Source organism: Cnephaeus nilssonii, assembly GCF_951640355.1.
Source record: "Cnephaeus nilssonii genome assembly, chromosome: 13".
Classification (NCBI taxonomy): Eukaryota; Metazoa; Chordata; class Mammalia; order Chiroptera; family Vespertilionidae; genus Cnephaeus; species Cnephaeus nilssonii.
This window is the reverse complement of record NC_137084.1, coordinates 3,593,423-3,608,163: the sequence shown is the minus strand read 5'-3', so window position 1 is coordinate 3,608,163 and position 14,741 is coordinate 3,593,423. Positions and strand designations below refer to the sequence as shown.

At 60.7% G+C, this 14,741-nt stretch overlaps 3 protein-coding genes across 7 annotated transcripts; 2 read left to right on the top strand and 1 right to left on the bottom strand.

Annotated features, from left to right (window-relative positions):
- Positions 1-573: 573 nt before the first annotated feature.
- Positions 574-11,548, top strand: BSCL2 (BSCL2 lipid droplet biogenesis associated, seipin). Of its 4 annotated transcripts, none has more exons than XM_079788519.1 (12): positions 574-702; positions 2,678-2,893; positions 4,356-4,672; positions 5,987-6,068; positions 8,332-8,475; positions 9,662-9,796; positions 9,978-10,075; positions 10,531-10,672; positions 10,777-10,843; positions 10,962-11,030; positions 11,129-11,194; positions 11,291-11,548. In XM_079788519.1, the coding sequence occupies exons 2-12, from the start codon at positions 2,819-2,821 to the stop codon at positions 11,443-11,445; spliced, it is 1,350 nt and encodes a 449-aa protein (XP_079644645.1). In that variant the 5' UTR covers positions 574-702; positions 2,678-2,818; the 3' UTR covers positions 11,446-11,548. The 4 variants fall into 4 exon arrangements, with proteins under 4 accessions (XP_079644645.1, XP_079644646.1, XP_079644644.1 ...); XM_079788520.1 differs by lacking the exon at positions 574-702 and adding an exon at positions 817-1,002; XM_079788518.1 differs by lacking the exon at positions 574-702 and adding an exon at positions 1,175-1,293.
- Positions 1,103-3,644, bottom strand: GNG3 (G protein subunit gamma 3). 2 transcript variants are annotated; one of them, XM_079788522.1, is made up of 4 exons: positions 3,044-3,644; positions 2,080-2,199; positions 1,598-1,697; positions 1,103-1,373 (listed from the first exon to the last, which is right to left on the bottom strand). In XM_079788522.1, exons 1-4 carry the CDS (start codon positions 3,064-3,066, stop codon positions 1,245-1,247), a joined length of 372 nt encoding a protein of 123 aa, XP_079644648.1. In that variant the 5' UTR covers positions 3,067-3,644; the 3' UTR covers positions 1,103-1,244. The 2 variants fall into 2 exon arrangements, with proteins under 2 accessions (XP_079644648.1, XP_079644649.1); XM_079788523.1 differs by having other exon boundaries at positions 1,104-1,373; positions 1,598-2,293; positions 3,044-3,640.
- A 598-nt stretch (positions 11,549-12,146) lies between the features above and the next one.
- Positions 12,147-14,434, top strand: LRRN4CL (LRRN4 C-terminal like). Its single transcript, XM_079786852.1, has 2 exons — positions 12,147-12,655; positions 13,194-14,434. Exon 2 carries the CDS (start codon positions 13,199-13,201, stop codon positions 13,967-13,969), a length of 771 nt encoding a protein of 256 aa, XP_079642978.1. The 5' UTR covers positions 12,147-12,655; positions 13,194-13,198; the 3' UTR covers positions 13,970-14,434.
- The last annotated feature ends 307 nt before the right edge of the window (positions 14,435-14,741 follow it).

The window sequence follows — 14,741 nt, the reverse complement described above, 5'->3', positions numbered from 1 at the left end:
TGACCTCCCCGCGCCCCCCCCCAAAAAAAAGTATCCCGGCACCAAACATGAACTGGCTTAAGCTTCCCCGAAGAAGGGTGCATCCCCGGATTGGGGGAGCCTTGACAGTCCCTGGGGGGCGGCATCCTGCGGCTGACGACCTCTGCCTTGGCCTGGTCCCCCCAGTTTGCGCCTGGAAGGAAGAGGCTTCGGAAAGGCCTGTGGGGCGGTGGGCAGGTGGGCCTGCGGGGAGGCCGAGGCGTCCTGGGGGCCGCCATTCGGAAAACTGGAGAAACTCGATGGCCCCGCCGGAGCCCGCCGCGCAGAGCTCGCTGCCCCACGGCCGCGGGCTGCAGCCCCCGCCCGCCTCCCCCGGGTCTGGGGCGTCGGCTGCCAGGCCCCGGGGTGGGTACGAGGGGCGATCCAGTTCGCGAGGACGGGGCAGCCATTTTGAGACCAGACGAGCACGGAAGGGACCATGTTGAGAACTCCAGCCGCCCGGGGCCGCCATTTTGAGAATGGGGCCGGCCGAGAGGCGCCGAGCGCAGAGACGCGGTGACGTGGGGCCCATGGCGGCGGCCATCTTGGAGCGGGCCCCGGTGGGCGCGGCCATCTTAGAAGCGAGGCCGGCCTCCCCGCAGGAACTGGCGCCGAGCTCCTCCCTCCCTCCCCGGGGCCTCCCGTCGGCGGCCGCCCGCCCGACTCCCTCCCTAGACCCACTCGGTTCGTGTTTTCTGTCACTTGCCTTCGCTGCCCACCGCCCCGCGCGCGTCCCCCGTAGCCGCCGAGGGTCGGTTGTAACGATTCTTCCACTCGCGCCTGCCCCCCCGACCCCCACCCCCCGATCTCCGTCCCGGACGGTGTCGGACCCGCCTGGACGGGCCCTGTCCCCGGCCTCGCAGCCTCCCACGGCCGCCCCCCCAGACTGATGAGCCCCCCAAAGACCGCGGACACGGGCGCTGTGCCTCGGAGACTCTGGGTGACTTTATTCTGCAAATGGCTTCCCCCTCCCCACAGCTCCAGGTGCGGCGGGAGCCAGCCCGCGGCTCGCCCCTCTCTCCATGGTCAGCGGGTCGCCGAGGGGAGCGGCGGGGGCCGGCGGCCGGCGGGCGGGGCGGGGCGGGGCCGAGGGCGCCCGGGGGGCGGGGAAACGGGGCGCCGGCGGGCGAGGGCGGGCCTCGTGCTCCGGGGACCGCCCAGGTGCGGCCGGGGCGCGGAGGAGGAGGACGCGGGCTGCGGGGACGCGGGGCTCGGGGACGGGCGGCTCAGAGGAGGGCACAGAAGAACTTCTTCTCCCGGAAGGGGTTCTCCGAGGTGGGCACGGGGGTGATGAGGGGGTCCTCGCAGGCGTGGGCGTCGCAGTAGGACATCAGATCGGCCGCCGCCTTGGACACCTGGGCACCGGGAGGGGCTGTAGCCACCAGGCCCGGGGCTGTCCTCACCCCGAGGCCCCGCGGACCGCCTTCCCTGCCTCGCCCCCCACAGAAGCCCGGGGACCCCCTTGGCACCGAGCCGGCCCCGCCCGGCCTCAGGGCGGCCAGGGGAACAGCATCCCTGACCCTGCGGGGCGGGGAGCTACCGCACAGCGGGGCCCGCGGGGGACCCAGGATCCGCCCACCTTTATCCGGCAAAGGCTGGCCTCGATCTTCAGCTGCTCCACCATCTTGCGGGCTTGCCCGATGCTCATGGTGCTGTTCACAGGGGTCTCCCCTTTCATCCTGGAGGGGAGGGAGGGGCAGCTCAGAGCAATCTCCACTGAAGGCCCCTCCAGGCTCGCTCACCCACCCTCAGGGCTGGGGTCATGTGCCCCAATATCTTGTTCTCCCCATCCCCATCCCCATCCGCCAGCGGCCTCCCGCACCCCTGTCGTCCTCCGCTGAGGAAATGAAGGGGGGTGGTGAGATGCTCCCCAGACTCCCACATGGCCTGGGCCACACCGACCCCCCAACATGCACGACTTCAGGCCTTTCAGCCCGTGGAGCCAGGTGTTCCCGCTCGGAAAGCCTCAGCCAGAAGGAGCCCCGCCCTGATGGGCAGGGTACCCAGTCCCCACCTGCCCCCTTGAGCCCCAAGGGGGAAAGCAAGATGCTCCCGACTCACCTGAGGCCACAGGCAGCGGCGGCCTGGGGAGCGGGGTCAGGGGGGGGCACCAGAGCCTTGTGCCGGGGGTGGGTGCCCCACCTTGCCGGGAGGTGCAGCTGAAAGCTTCTGGCGCAGAAGCTGCCAACACAGAGGCCCCGGGGTGGGCAGGTCAGTGCTCCCCGGAGGGCTGGTCCCAGTTCCTGAGCTCAGGCGCTGCCCCGACAGCTGGTACCTGCGGGACGAAGGATGCTGGAAGGAGCGGTTCGGTCCTGGAGCGTACCAAGTGCCGGACCCGCGGGGGAGCCTGGCTCTGCCCGCAGCCCCTGCGCACCCCCCCCCCCCCCCGCCCCGCTCCTGTCTCAGCACCTGCCCCTCCCGCCTGGTAGGCATCCTGAGTCTGGCCGAGGGCCCGCCCCCGGGAGCTGCAGCCCAGGCAGACTCCCCCCTCAAACGGGTGGTCTGGACCTGTGACAGCCCCTGCAGTGGAGCGGGTACTGGCTGCGGGGGACCCTGCTCATTTGAAAATCTGACATCAGCTGGGCAGTCGCCCCCATCCTCCGCTCCTCCCTCTGCTCTGACCCAGCATTTATCACGTGAATCTTCGTTTCTCTCCCAGGAACCCTCCATTCCCCATCTCCAGGAAAATGTGATGAGCTACAGGTATTAGCGTCTAGATCGCCACTTCATGTTCTAGCCACAAGTGACGCGAGCGGAAAAGCTAGGAGCAGCGAGGAACCTCAGGAAACTGTCTAAAGAAATGGCAGACCAAAGAGAAGGATCTGGGGGGAAAGAGGCGTGCAGAGAGCGGCTCAGAGCATCGGACAAAGTAGAGGTAGGGGACCGTGCGGGGGAGAGTCCTGGTGTTTCCGGAAGTAGAAGGGGCTTTGGGGTGGGGTGGGGGTTATTGGTCTGAGAGATTACGTCCCACGTCAGCATCGTTGTGCTTGGTGCTGTGGGGGTGCAAAGATCCCACAACACCGACCTTTCCCTCCGGTGAACAGACATACAGAATAGAAGGTGCCGCCTTCCAAGGCCTCGTCTGGCTGGTGCTGCGGGGACTCTGAGGGAGAGTTAGGGTCAGAGGAGGTCGATCACGCATCTTGAACGCTGGAGGCAAAACACGGGCCCAAAATGCTACCACTCTGTGGATTGGGGGCAGCCAGGGCGCGGGGCGCGCACCAGACGCGCAGGTCCCTGCAGACTGCGACTCCGGCGAGTGCTCTCTGCCTCGGGCACCTCCCGGCCCGAGAGCTGTGGACGGCGACCCGAGTCAACGCCAGCTGGGTGCCGCCTCTCCCACTTTGGGGGAGTTCAAGGGCCCGGGTGAAGGTGTGGGCGCAGGGCCGTGATTGCGGCCTGGAGGGGCGGGCCCAGGGGATGCTGCTGACTCACAACATGCCCGGGGCTGTCTTGGGACGGGGGGAGGCGCCTGTCCCCTTAAGCCCGGTAACCGGAGGATGACGGACTGCGGGGAGGGAGAGCGCGGAGCGCGCGCTGGTGGGAGCCCCGCAGTCCCGACAGCTCTGTCCCCGCGCCTAGCCCCGCCCCCCGCGCTCTTCCCCGGGCGAGGCCCCGCCCCCGGACGGCATTGGCCGTCGGCGGAAGGGGGCGGGGCGTGCCCGGGAGGCGGAAGTCCCTCTCGCCGTTGCCCAGGCAGCGCGCGATGCTGGTGAGTCCGCTGAGCTGTGGCGTCCGGCGAGTTGCTGTTTTGAACGGCGGCGGGGTGAAGTGGGGGCTGGGGCCGCCGCGCCCCCCGGCGAGCGGGAGGGGGCTGGCGAGGAGCGGCCACCGTCTGCAGGACGCCCTGCCTGGCGTGGGGCGCGGGCCCGTCAGGGAGCGAGGGCAGCTCCGGGAAAGGAGAAACTCAACTCGGGAGGCAATTGTGACTGCGCTTCGGCTGCTTCTTGGGTCTGGCTTTGCGACTTTAGGCGCGTCGCACCTTCTCTCTGGGCATCCACCCCGCAGTGGATTCAGTGTCATCGTGTGTGTAAAAGCGCCTTAATCTTAAGGTGCCCACCCTCTGTGTTATGTATTGCTGTGAGCGAGTATCAAGGCGGCCTGTCCCGGAATCGGGAGGCGGGAGGACCAGTTTGAGCGGCCCTGGCACTGGGTGTGAACAGCGCAGTGGAGGAAAGGGAAGGGATGTTGGCTGGAAAACAGTCATTTGGAGCAAGGCCATGTGAAACAAAGACGCTGCTCTGTCTGGTTCTTCAAAGCCACCCAGTAACCGTGTCCCTTTGTCCCCACCTCCCTCCAAAAGAAGCCATTTTTTCCTCCTCTCTGTCTTTTTCCAGGAACCACCAGCTGCTTCATCCCATGGCCAGGGGTGGCGTCCAGGTGGCAGAACAGCTAGGAACTCAAAGCCTGAACCCGGGGCCAGACTCACTGCACCCCTTACCATGGTCAATGACCCACCAGTACCTGCCTTGCTGTGGGCCCAGGAGGTGGGCCATGTCTTGGCAGGCCGTGCCCGCAAGCTGCTGCTGCAGTTTGGGGTGCTCTTCTGTACCATCCTTCTCCTGCTCTGGGTGTCTGTCTTCCTCTATGGCTCCTTCTACTATTCCTACATGCCGACCGTCAGCCACCTCAGCCCCGTGCATTTCCACTACAGGTGAGCGGGGTCTGTCAGAGGAACCCTGTGGGAGAACTGCTGCAGGCCGCTTAGGGCTCATTCAGCTCCACCCCTCATTTGCAGAGGAGGGAACTGGCCCAGTGTGCTCACATGACTGCTTACCTACCACAGCCCACAGCTAAAAAGCAGATCAGGTCTGATGGGGGTCGAGGTTCCTAGCTGTACCCCTGGTGAGAAAGGTTTAAAAAACAACACCCTTCTAGACTGTCTCTCTGCGTGTCATTATGAGTCAGTTGGATCCGACCTCTCTCTGGGCCACAGGAGACTTCTGAAACAAGCCAACCCCTTGGGTCATCTCAGAGCTAACCTGGCCTTTACTAGAGGAAGTGTTAGGAAAGCAGCCATTTGCCTTTTACGTCACTTCCGCTCCCAGCAGTCTACTGCACAGCAGAGATGATGGAAACAGGTGGCTGGAAGGTAAACTCCTTCCCATTTCACAGACCCTGCCAGGTCCTCTCCCCGTGTCTTAGCAATGGCTAGTCAAGAGATGCTGATAAGGACATTATTGCCAATGGTCCAAAATCTTTTTTCTTCCTGTCTGCATCCCTGATTATAAGCTATAATTTCTAAGGAGCTATGAATATCATGAAAGCTATGGCTCTTCTTTTTTAAATATATATTTTTATTGATTTCAGAGAGGAAGGGAGAGGAAGAGAAATAGAAACATCAATGATGAGAGAGAATCATGGATTGGCTGCCTCCTGCATACCCCACACTGGGGACCGAGCCTGCAACTCGGGCATGTGCCCTGACCGGTAATCGAACCGTGACCTCCTGGTTCATAGGTCAGTGCTCAACCACTGAACCACGCCGACTGGGCGCTATGGCTCTTTTGCCATAAAAACATATCAACATGCCCACCCATATGCTGCACACGCATGCCCATGTGCAATTTTGCCTACAACTTGGGAGTGGGAGGGTGGTCATGAGCCTCTTAAAAAGGAGTTTTCTCAAACTGGGCCCCAGACCAGAACTACTGAATCAGAATCTGGGGGTGGGAATGAAGCTCTCCGTGTGAGAAACACTTAAGTCTGAAACTTTCCAATGAAGTGTCCGTAGAGTCCCACTCACGCATGTCTGCTCTATGAGGCGAAATACGCTGAAGCCGCAGAAAGAGAATGAAAGAAGCACTTGAATCTGTTGGCTGCATCTCTCCTCCATCTCTAACAGAGGAGGGTACCTGTTCTGGGAGAAGGGATGGGGGACAGGAGGGAGCACTAGGGGGCCAACAAGGGGTGCAGGCAGGTAAGGCAGACTCCATAACTTAGCAGTGTCATCCTCATTCTCATTTAGGACCGACTGTGATTCCTCTACCGCCTACCTCTGCTCCTTCCCTGTTGCTAATGTGTCCCTAGTTAAGAGTGGACGTGATCGGGTGAGTATGGAAGCTGAAGAGAGGTTCCATTAGAGCTTTGATGACTTGAAATCAAAAGGAAGACTTGAGAAAGAGCTGGAGAACAGGGGTTGAGTAACAGAGACTAAGAAAGGAAGGCTCTCAACAGAAGGGAAGATAATAACCAGTGTCACCCAAATAAATTCAATTTAAAAAAAAAAAAAAGGAAAGGGAAGTTAAAGAAAAATTAGAGTCTAAATAAATTTTATGGATTGTTCTTTCCTGCAAATGTTAGCAATGTTCTCCTTAGATCGTTTCAGCCAGTCCATATGTGTACACGAGATGTGTTTTAAATCGAAATGAACCTAAATGATCAAACTAGCTATTTCACTGGACTAGGATGGAATCCACACAAGAGTTTTGAAAGCTTGAATATAAAATTATGAAACTGTTGACAAGTATGTGCAATCTGCCATTACAAAGGGTACTGTGCCATAGGACTGGCCAGATGCCAGTATGATTTCAACTAACCTGGAAACCCCAAGAAATGCAGAATGGCAACACATCCTTCTTTATTTTTATTTTTAAAATATTTTTATTGATTTCAGAGAAGAAGGGAGAGGGAGAGATAGAAACATCAGTGTTGAGAGAGAATCACTGATGGGCTGCCTTCTGCATGTGCCCTGACCGGGAATACTAATAACTGGAATATACAGAGCAGATTATAAAGAAAGCCTCAGGCCAGTTTGGCTCAGTGGGCAGAGCATCGGGCCTGCGGACTGAAGAGTCCCAGGTCCTATGCCTCATTTAAATAAACGAGGCATGCGGCCTGCCAGCCGCGAATTTGACATTTACAGCAAACATTTTTGAGTGAACGAATGTATTGGGTGGAAGAAATAATGTGTCTACTCTATGCTGAACACCTCGCTGAAAATAGAAGATGTGGTCCTGCTTTCAGAGAACCCGAAGGATTGATAGGGTTTTATACATTGAGTTAAAGAGCTAGTGTAAGATGCAGGTTCTGCATTTCAGAAGCATTTGTGAAGACTTGGAGAGGTCAGTGTGAGACATGGAGATAGGCTCCAAGTGGACCTTTTAAAGAAGAGTGGACACTGTGGGGACAGGAGGGAAGGGGAGAATCTGCCTACCAGACACACAGGAACATGGGCATGGAGTCGGTCACAGGTTCTGGTATTAGATTCCGTGGATCTGCTCAGAGATAACATTTATTTAGACGGTAAAAAACACATGCATTCACACACAGACAGCTTGATTGATATGTAATTCACATGGCATATAATGCACTCACTTAAAATGGGCAGCTCAGTCATTTTTAGTGTATGCACAGCGTTGGGCAACCATCACCACAGTCATTTAGAACATTTTCATCACCCCAGAAAGAAACCCGTACCCATTAGCTAGCAGTCACTCTCCATTTCCCTCCAACCCACCCAGAGAACTCTTTTAATACTTCAAAGAATTCGGTGAAGCCACTGGTTTAGACTCATCTGACCTCTGCAGGGGGTTAGGAATCTCATGGCATCCATTTTTTTTCAAAAGATACTTCAGACGGAAAATAAGAATCTGTATAGACTTGGATCAGCGGCTTCTACCTTTTACCCTGTGATAAAGTGCTCAGAGCACCCTCGGGGCCACATCCAGCTTCTGCAGCTGGTTTACTACGGCTGCACGGTGTTTCAACATAAAGAAAATCCATTCCCTCGTTGGTGACAGACAAGCTTTATTCACCCTGTGGAGGGCGAGCTATAGGAAGTAGTTACAGGCTTAGAGGAGTGTGGGAATGGTCAGGAAACTAGGGTGTGTGTGGTGGCAAGTCTAACATTTTGAGGCTAACCCCCCGAGAAGAAGCCTTCCCACCCAGTGTTCTCAGGGTTCTACCGACCGAGATAAGGGGCCAGAATGACAAAAAGATGGCCTGGGGTGACGAGGGAGGGCCGTGCGAGAGCTGGCTGGGGAGATGGCGCCCTGGCACTTGGTTAATTAATCGTGTGAGTGCCGGCAGGATGGGCCCTGGGGGCGGGCAGTGGCCTCGGGGACAGGCCTGAGTCACAGATGGCCCAGTTGGCAACGCGCTGGTTCACTTTTGGAAAAGAAACTGACAGCCTTTTCCAGAACCGAGCAGAGCGATTCAGATCGCGGAGGTGAGAAGGGCTCAGCCGCCAGCAGGGGGCAGCACGCCCTCGCAAGGAGATTGGGAGGCGGGTGCCGGCCCCCCAGGGCCGTGGGGCCGAGCGGGGAGAGGGACCGCACCATGTAAAGGAGACGGGCTGGCTCCCCCGGGCAGGTGCTGATGTATGGACAGCCGTACCGCGTCACCTTAGAGCTTGAGCTGCCAGAGTCCCCCGTGAATCAAGACTTGGGCATGTTCTTGGTCACCATTTCCTGCTACACCCGCGGCGGCCGAATCATCTCCACCTCTTCTCGCTCCGTAAGTGCTGGTGGCCGGGGAGGGTGTGGAGGAGGATCAGATGTTGGGGTGTCTGGGCAGGCCTTCAGGAGCAAGCGCCTCGCCCGAGGTCACAGGCACAGCCGGTGGGGAAGGGGCGTTGGGGTGCCGGGTGGCATTGTCCAGCTTTGGGATAGAATCTGAAGAGAACGGCTCTGAACACGGGCCTCCTGGAGCCAGACAGACCGGGGCCCAAATCCTCACTCGGAAATCATACCATCTGGGCAACGTAACCGCGTGCGTGTCAAGTATTGTACGCCATATGAGGGTAACTCCTCACAGCAAGACTGAGGGTTCAACGAGGAAATGTAAAGTGCTTGTTAGCACATAGTAGGTGTTCAATAAATGTGCGACTCAATTCTTTTTTTAATATTTTTTTTATTGATTTCAGAGAGGAAGGGAGAGAGAAACATCAATGATGAGAGAGAATCAGATCGACTGCCTCCTGCACGCCCCCTACTGGGGCCTGGGGATCGAGCCTGCAACCCCAAGCATGTGCCCTTGACTGGAATCAAACCTGGGACCCTTCAGTGCACAGGCCAACGCTCTATCCACTGAGCCACACTGGCTAGGGAACAACTCCATTCTTTTTTTTTCTCTTTAATATGGTTTTATTGCTTTTTAGAGTGAGGAAGGGAGATAGAAACGTTGATGAGAGAGAAACATCGTCAGTCGGCTGCCTCCTGCATGCACCCCTACTGGGGATGGAGCCCGCAGCCCCGAGCATGTGTCCTGACCGGGAATCGAACTGGTGACCTTTTGGTTCCTGGGTCGACACTCAACTGCTGAGCCACACCATCTGGGCATCGGCTCCATTCTTACTTATCAACAGAACCACGTCATGAAACAAATCCCTAAATGTCTGCCTGGGGAACAGTTTCAGATGGCGCCCTGGAGTCCATCTGCTGGGGCGATAGAGCTCTCGGGGGGAGGTAGATTCGAGACTGGAGGCTGAACCCAGGTAGGTGCTGGAACAGAGACGGGGTTGGCAGGGCAGGGCTGTCACACACGCACTTGAATGGTTGGGTCAGGACGTGGGCGGCACAGGAGAAGGAGGAGGAGAAGGTGAGGGGCAGGGACCTGGGGAAGAGGCAGTCCTCAGCCGCTCGGGGACGGAGCAGGCGGCCGGAGAACGGGGCTGCCTGACTCCCGCTGGCCTCCGCCCCAGGTGATGCTGCACTACCGCTCGGACCTGCTCCAGATGCTGGACACGCTGGTCTTCTCCAGCCTGCTGCTCTTCGGCTTCGCCGAGCAGAAGCAGCTCCTGGAGGTGGAGCTGTACCCGGAGTACAGAGAGAACTCGGTGAGGGGCAGGGGGCGGGAGACGGCCTCCCGGCATTCTCCCCGAGGAGCCGGGCTAGGTCTGGGGGGACAGCGATGGGGGGGGGGGGGTGACAGCGACCGGGAGGCTGGGCGTGGGCGGGCCTGGGATTGACAGCAGCCGGATCTGGATCCTGGCCTGATGGGGCCCCCCGACCCCGCAGTACGTGCCGACCACCGGAGCGATCATCGAGGTCCACAGCAGGCGCGTCCAGCTGTACGGGGCCTCCCTCCGCATCCACGCCCACTTCTCGGGGCTCAGGTGAGGACGGGCTGGGAGGCTCCGTGGGCTGCCCTCAGGGAGCAGGGGGGTCACGTCTCCGCCCGACTGCACAGAGCAGCTCCCTGGGAGCCTTCCCTCCTCTTGGGGGTTGTGGGTTTTGAGGTGATGTTGGTGCCTAACATTTCAAGTGCACAGCGTGTGATTCAGCAGCCAGATACCAGAAGCTCACCACCAGAGTGCATCCCACCCTCACCCCACAGCAGGCCCCCCCACCCAGTCTGCCCCTCCCCCGCCGGCCTCCGTGCTCTGCAGCCTTGTCTGCCTCTATGAGTCTGCTTTGTTTTGCTTTGTTTGTTCCCTGGGGATCTTTTTAAAAATGCCGATGCCTGGGCCCCCCACCGACCACCTGAACCCCAGTGGGTGGGGCCCCGCGGCCCGGCCTGTGTGCAGCCAGAGCTGAGGCTGGCTCCCTCCTGCCCCTCTTCCCGCCGCAGGTACCTGCTCTACAACTTCCCCGTCACCTGCGCCTTCATCGGCGTCACCAGCAACTTCACCTTCCTCAGCGTCATCGTGCTCTTCGGCTACATGCAGTGGGTGTGGGGGGGCCTCTGGCCCCAGCACCGCTTCGCCCTGCAGGTGGCAACCGGCCCCTTCCCTTCCCGGCTGGGACTGGGCCGGGCGTGCGGGGCCCTGGGCGCTGGGGGTGGTCTGCCCGCTGCTGAGCAGCTTCTGGTCCTCAGGTAAACATCCGGAAGAGGAGCGGGTCCCCGAAGGAGGCCCAGGGGAGGACGGCTGCCCGCCAGCCAGGTAGAGCTGGGGGCTGGGGCTGGGAGGGCGCCCGCTCCATCCAGGAGGCGGCTGAGGGCTCTCACACGGAGCGTGCGGCCTACAGCCATCCTGACCCTGTCCCGCCCTCTCTCCCAAGACCAGGAGGAGTCGAGCCCCCTGTCGGACATTACAGAGGACGGTGAGAGCCCTGACCCCTCGGGGACAGGTATGGTGCCGCAGCCACCCCCTCCCTCCCTCCCGCCTCCTCCCAGCCTCCCTGGCAGCTCTTCCAGGCTCACCTCTGCTTTCTCCCTGTGGCCGCAGAGGAGGAAAAGCCAGAGCCGCAGCCCCTTGGGGGAGAGGAAGAGCTAGAGCGGGAAGCCAGCGATGGTGAGGGACACCCGGGGGCCCTGGGGTGGGTGGCATGCGGCTGGGCCTGGTCATCTAACTTCCTGTTCGGGGTTTGTTTTCCCCTCTCCTGCCCAGGCTCAGGCTCCTGGGAAGACGCAGCTCTGCTGACGGAGACCAACCTGCCTGCGCCTGCGCCTGCCCCTGCCCCTGCCCTGGCCCCCGAGACGCTGGGCCGCTCTGAGCCCTCCGCGGCCCCTCACCGGCAGCAGCCCACCTGCTCGAGCTCCTGAGAGCCGGCAGCGCCCTCTCGAGCCCCACACACACTCCAGCCCTCCCCCCGACCCTGACCTGTGCCTGCGGCCTCCCCAATAAACGATATTCTTGCCAGCTGCCTCCCTGACTCTTCTTTCTTAGTTTTTGTTGTTGTTTGTTTGTTTGTTTGTTTTGTTTTTAGAGAAAGAGGAAGGGGGAGAGAGAAACTTCAGTTTGTTGTTCCACTTAACCATGCATTCTACTGGTCGGTTCCTGCGTGTGCCCAAACCTTGGTGTTTCAGGGCAATGCACTAACCAAGATGAGAGGCCTCCAAATCTTGGCCTGTTTTAGTCACAGCTGTTTTGTGGTTGGTTTTGTGTTTATGCTCACCCCGGCCATGCTTAGAGAGAGGAGGCGGGGCGGGTGGGTATGGGAACGTCCATGTGAGAGCAGCATCAACTGGTTGCCTTCCCTACGTGGCCCGACGGGACCAAACCCGCTCCCCAGGTCTGCCCTGACCCGGGCACTGACGGGCAATCTTCCGGCGCCGGGATGAAGCTCAACCACTGACCCGCTCTGCGGGGCGAGGCCCAGCTGGTCTCATCCATGGGCCTAGGGCCTCGGCAGTGCAAGGAGGGCGAACCTCCTCCTCCTCCTCCACGTGACGCTCCTCTCCCTCTGGGGAGTGGGATGGTGTCGGGCGGGTGTGGAGAGCTGGCCTACATCATTCCGGGCTCGGCACCCCTCCCTCTCCGTCCACTGGGAGGCAGAAGACAGGAAATGACAGCCGTGGATGTGGTATGATTTTTACTGAAACAGCACTTGGTAGCCTGGGCCACATGCTGTCCACATCTGTTTTCCTCTCTGATACCAGCCAGGTGGCCCCCTCCCTGTCCCTCATCCCTGGCACGACTTCAGCCTTCGGCTCCTCAGCTGCTGGCTGCTTTCCACATTCCAGTCCCGTTCAGAACCCAGGCATCCGAGCCTCCAGCTGCAAGCACACGTGTGGCTCCCCCACCCCCGGCCTGTGACTCAGGCCCTCTGCCGGGACCAGCCCGCCTCTTGGTGCTCACCAGGAAAGGAGGGCAGGGGCAGGGGGGCTCGGCGTGACCTCACAGTCGGGGTATAAAAACGAATTGGAATTGAAGAGGAGACCTGACTGCGCAGCCGGTGCTCCCGGAGACCCCGGGCCTGACGTCCACTGAGGTCTGGTCACAGATCCCCGCTGCGGCAAGGCCTGCGCACTGGTGAGGCTGCGGTGGGCCAGGGGGGGCCAGGAGCCGGAAGGTGGGGAACAGGCAGGGACCCCGACTCCTGTGACAGGTGGGGCGTGGGTCTCCCTTCCCCCTCTGTTCCATCTCTCCCTCCCTCCTCAGCTCTGGTGCTTGCACGTGTCCTTGACTGATACTTGTTTTACTTGGATCTTCTCTCTGGGCAGCAAGCGGGGATTGGGGGCCACCTTTCTTCCCCAGGCTGAGTAACTACTTCCTCCTGCTCTCCCGCTCCGCGCCCCCAAGCACTTGGTTTATTCATTAACTGTTTCTAGTGCTTCCTACCTTGCTGGCCACCCAGCTGTCTCCCGTCCGACCACATTTTATTTTTTTTGCCCGAAATCCAGCACATGGGCTGCTCAGAAACTGGTGGACAAATTAGTGTGGGTGTCTCCTTCCCTCCCCTTTTGTTCTCCCGGCCCCAGGGGTGCTCCTAGTCCCCAGGGTTCGTGGAGGGGGGCCTGGGTGGCATGGGGGCCCGGCAGCCGTTCCTGACCCACCCCTTCCCTTCCAGGCTCCATGCCGGGCCCGCCCCGCCTCCTGTGGCTGCTCCTGGCCGTCGCCTTCCCCGGGGTGCCCGGCGCGCAGCCCTGGGCCCCCGAAGCCGTAGGAGAGGAGGAGGAGGAGGAGGCCCCGCGGACACCTGGGCCGCCGGTCCTCTGTGACTACGACCGCTGCCGCCACCTGCAGGTCCCGTGCCGAGAGCTGCAGAGCGCGGGCCCGACGGCCTGCCTGTGCCCCGGGCTCTCCAGCCCCGCGCGGCCGCCCTGGCCCCCGCGCCTGGGGGACGTGCACGTGGCGGCCGAGGCCGGCAGCGCCGAGGTGCGCTGGTGCGCCCCCTCCTCGCCGGTCCACCGCTACTGGCTGCTGCTGTGGGAGGGCGGCGGGCCCCCCCGGAAGAGCGGCCCCTTCAACGCCACCGTCCGCCGCGCGGAGCTGAAGGGGCTGAAGCCCGGGGGCGCGTACGTCGTGTGCGTGGTGGCGGCCAACGCGGCGGGCGAGAGCAGCGCGCCCGGGCCCGGGCCGGGCGGCCAGGCCCCCGAGGGCTCCGCGGGCGCGGGCGGCCCTGCCTTGGGGCCGTGCGGCCGGGTGGTCGTGCCCCCGCGGCCCCTGAGCCTGGTCCACGCGGCCGTGGGCGTGGGCGCGGCGCTGGCCCTGCTGAGCTGCGGCGCCCTGGCCTGGCACTTCTGGCTGCGGGAGCGCTGCGGCTGCCCCCGCCGCCCCCGCCGCCCCCGCGCCGCCAACCCCGAGGGCACCGGGCCCCCGCGGAGCCCCCGCCGGGCGAACTGAGCCCCAGCTCCCCGCGGAGGTGCGGGCCGCTGCTGCCCACGCAGCCCGGGCCCCCGGAGCCCGCGCCCCGAGAGCTCGTGCGGGTCCCAGACTGTCTCTTGGGGCTGAAGTTGGGGAAGGAGTAGAAAGAGGGGGTCCTTTCTTAAAGGGTCAGATGGTAGATAACGGGTTTTGCGGATCCAGAGGATAAAATGGAAGACATTATATAGGTACTCATGTAACCGTGCCACCGTTTGTAAACATGGAAAAGCCATTCTTAGTTCACGGGCCCTACACGTCAGGCCGGGGCCACACTTGGCCTTGTTGGCGTTGCTTAGCAACCCCTGCCATGCACCCCTGGAAGGGCTTTGAGAATAAGCTGCCGCAGGGTGGAAGTGTGGGGCCGGAGACCCCATCTCCTGCCTTTTGTTTAGCTACTGAGCTTGCGCACACCTGACTTATCCACCCGGGTCTGGCCGGTGGAGATAAATGACTGACGTGGGGGGCGGGGGGGGTGGGGGGAAACAGCTCAAGCTGCTGTCTGGGCCGAGCTTGCCAGTTAAAAATAATAATAAATAATAATATAATACCAAGGGCTTTCCTCTTCCCCCAACTTGTTTATTGTGTACCCCCCGTAACAACGTTAAAGGAGAACATTTCATTTTCATAATCCTCTTCAACTCCCCAGCCACACACCTGTTCTTCAGAGTAGTATACATAATTTTGAATTTATTTCTAAGTGAATTGGATGTAGAAAAGTCGTATGTTGCTAAAGAGTATAATCCTCACTTAT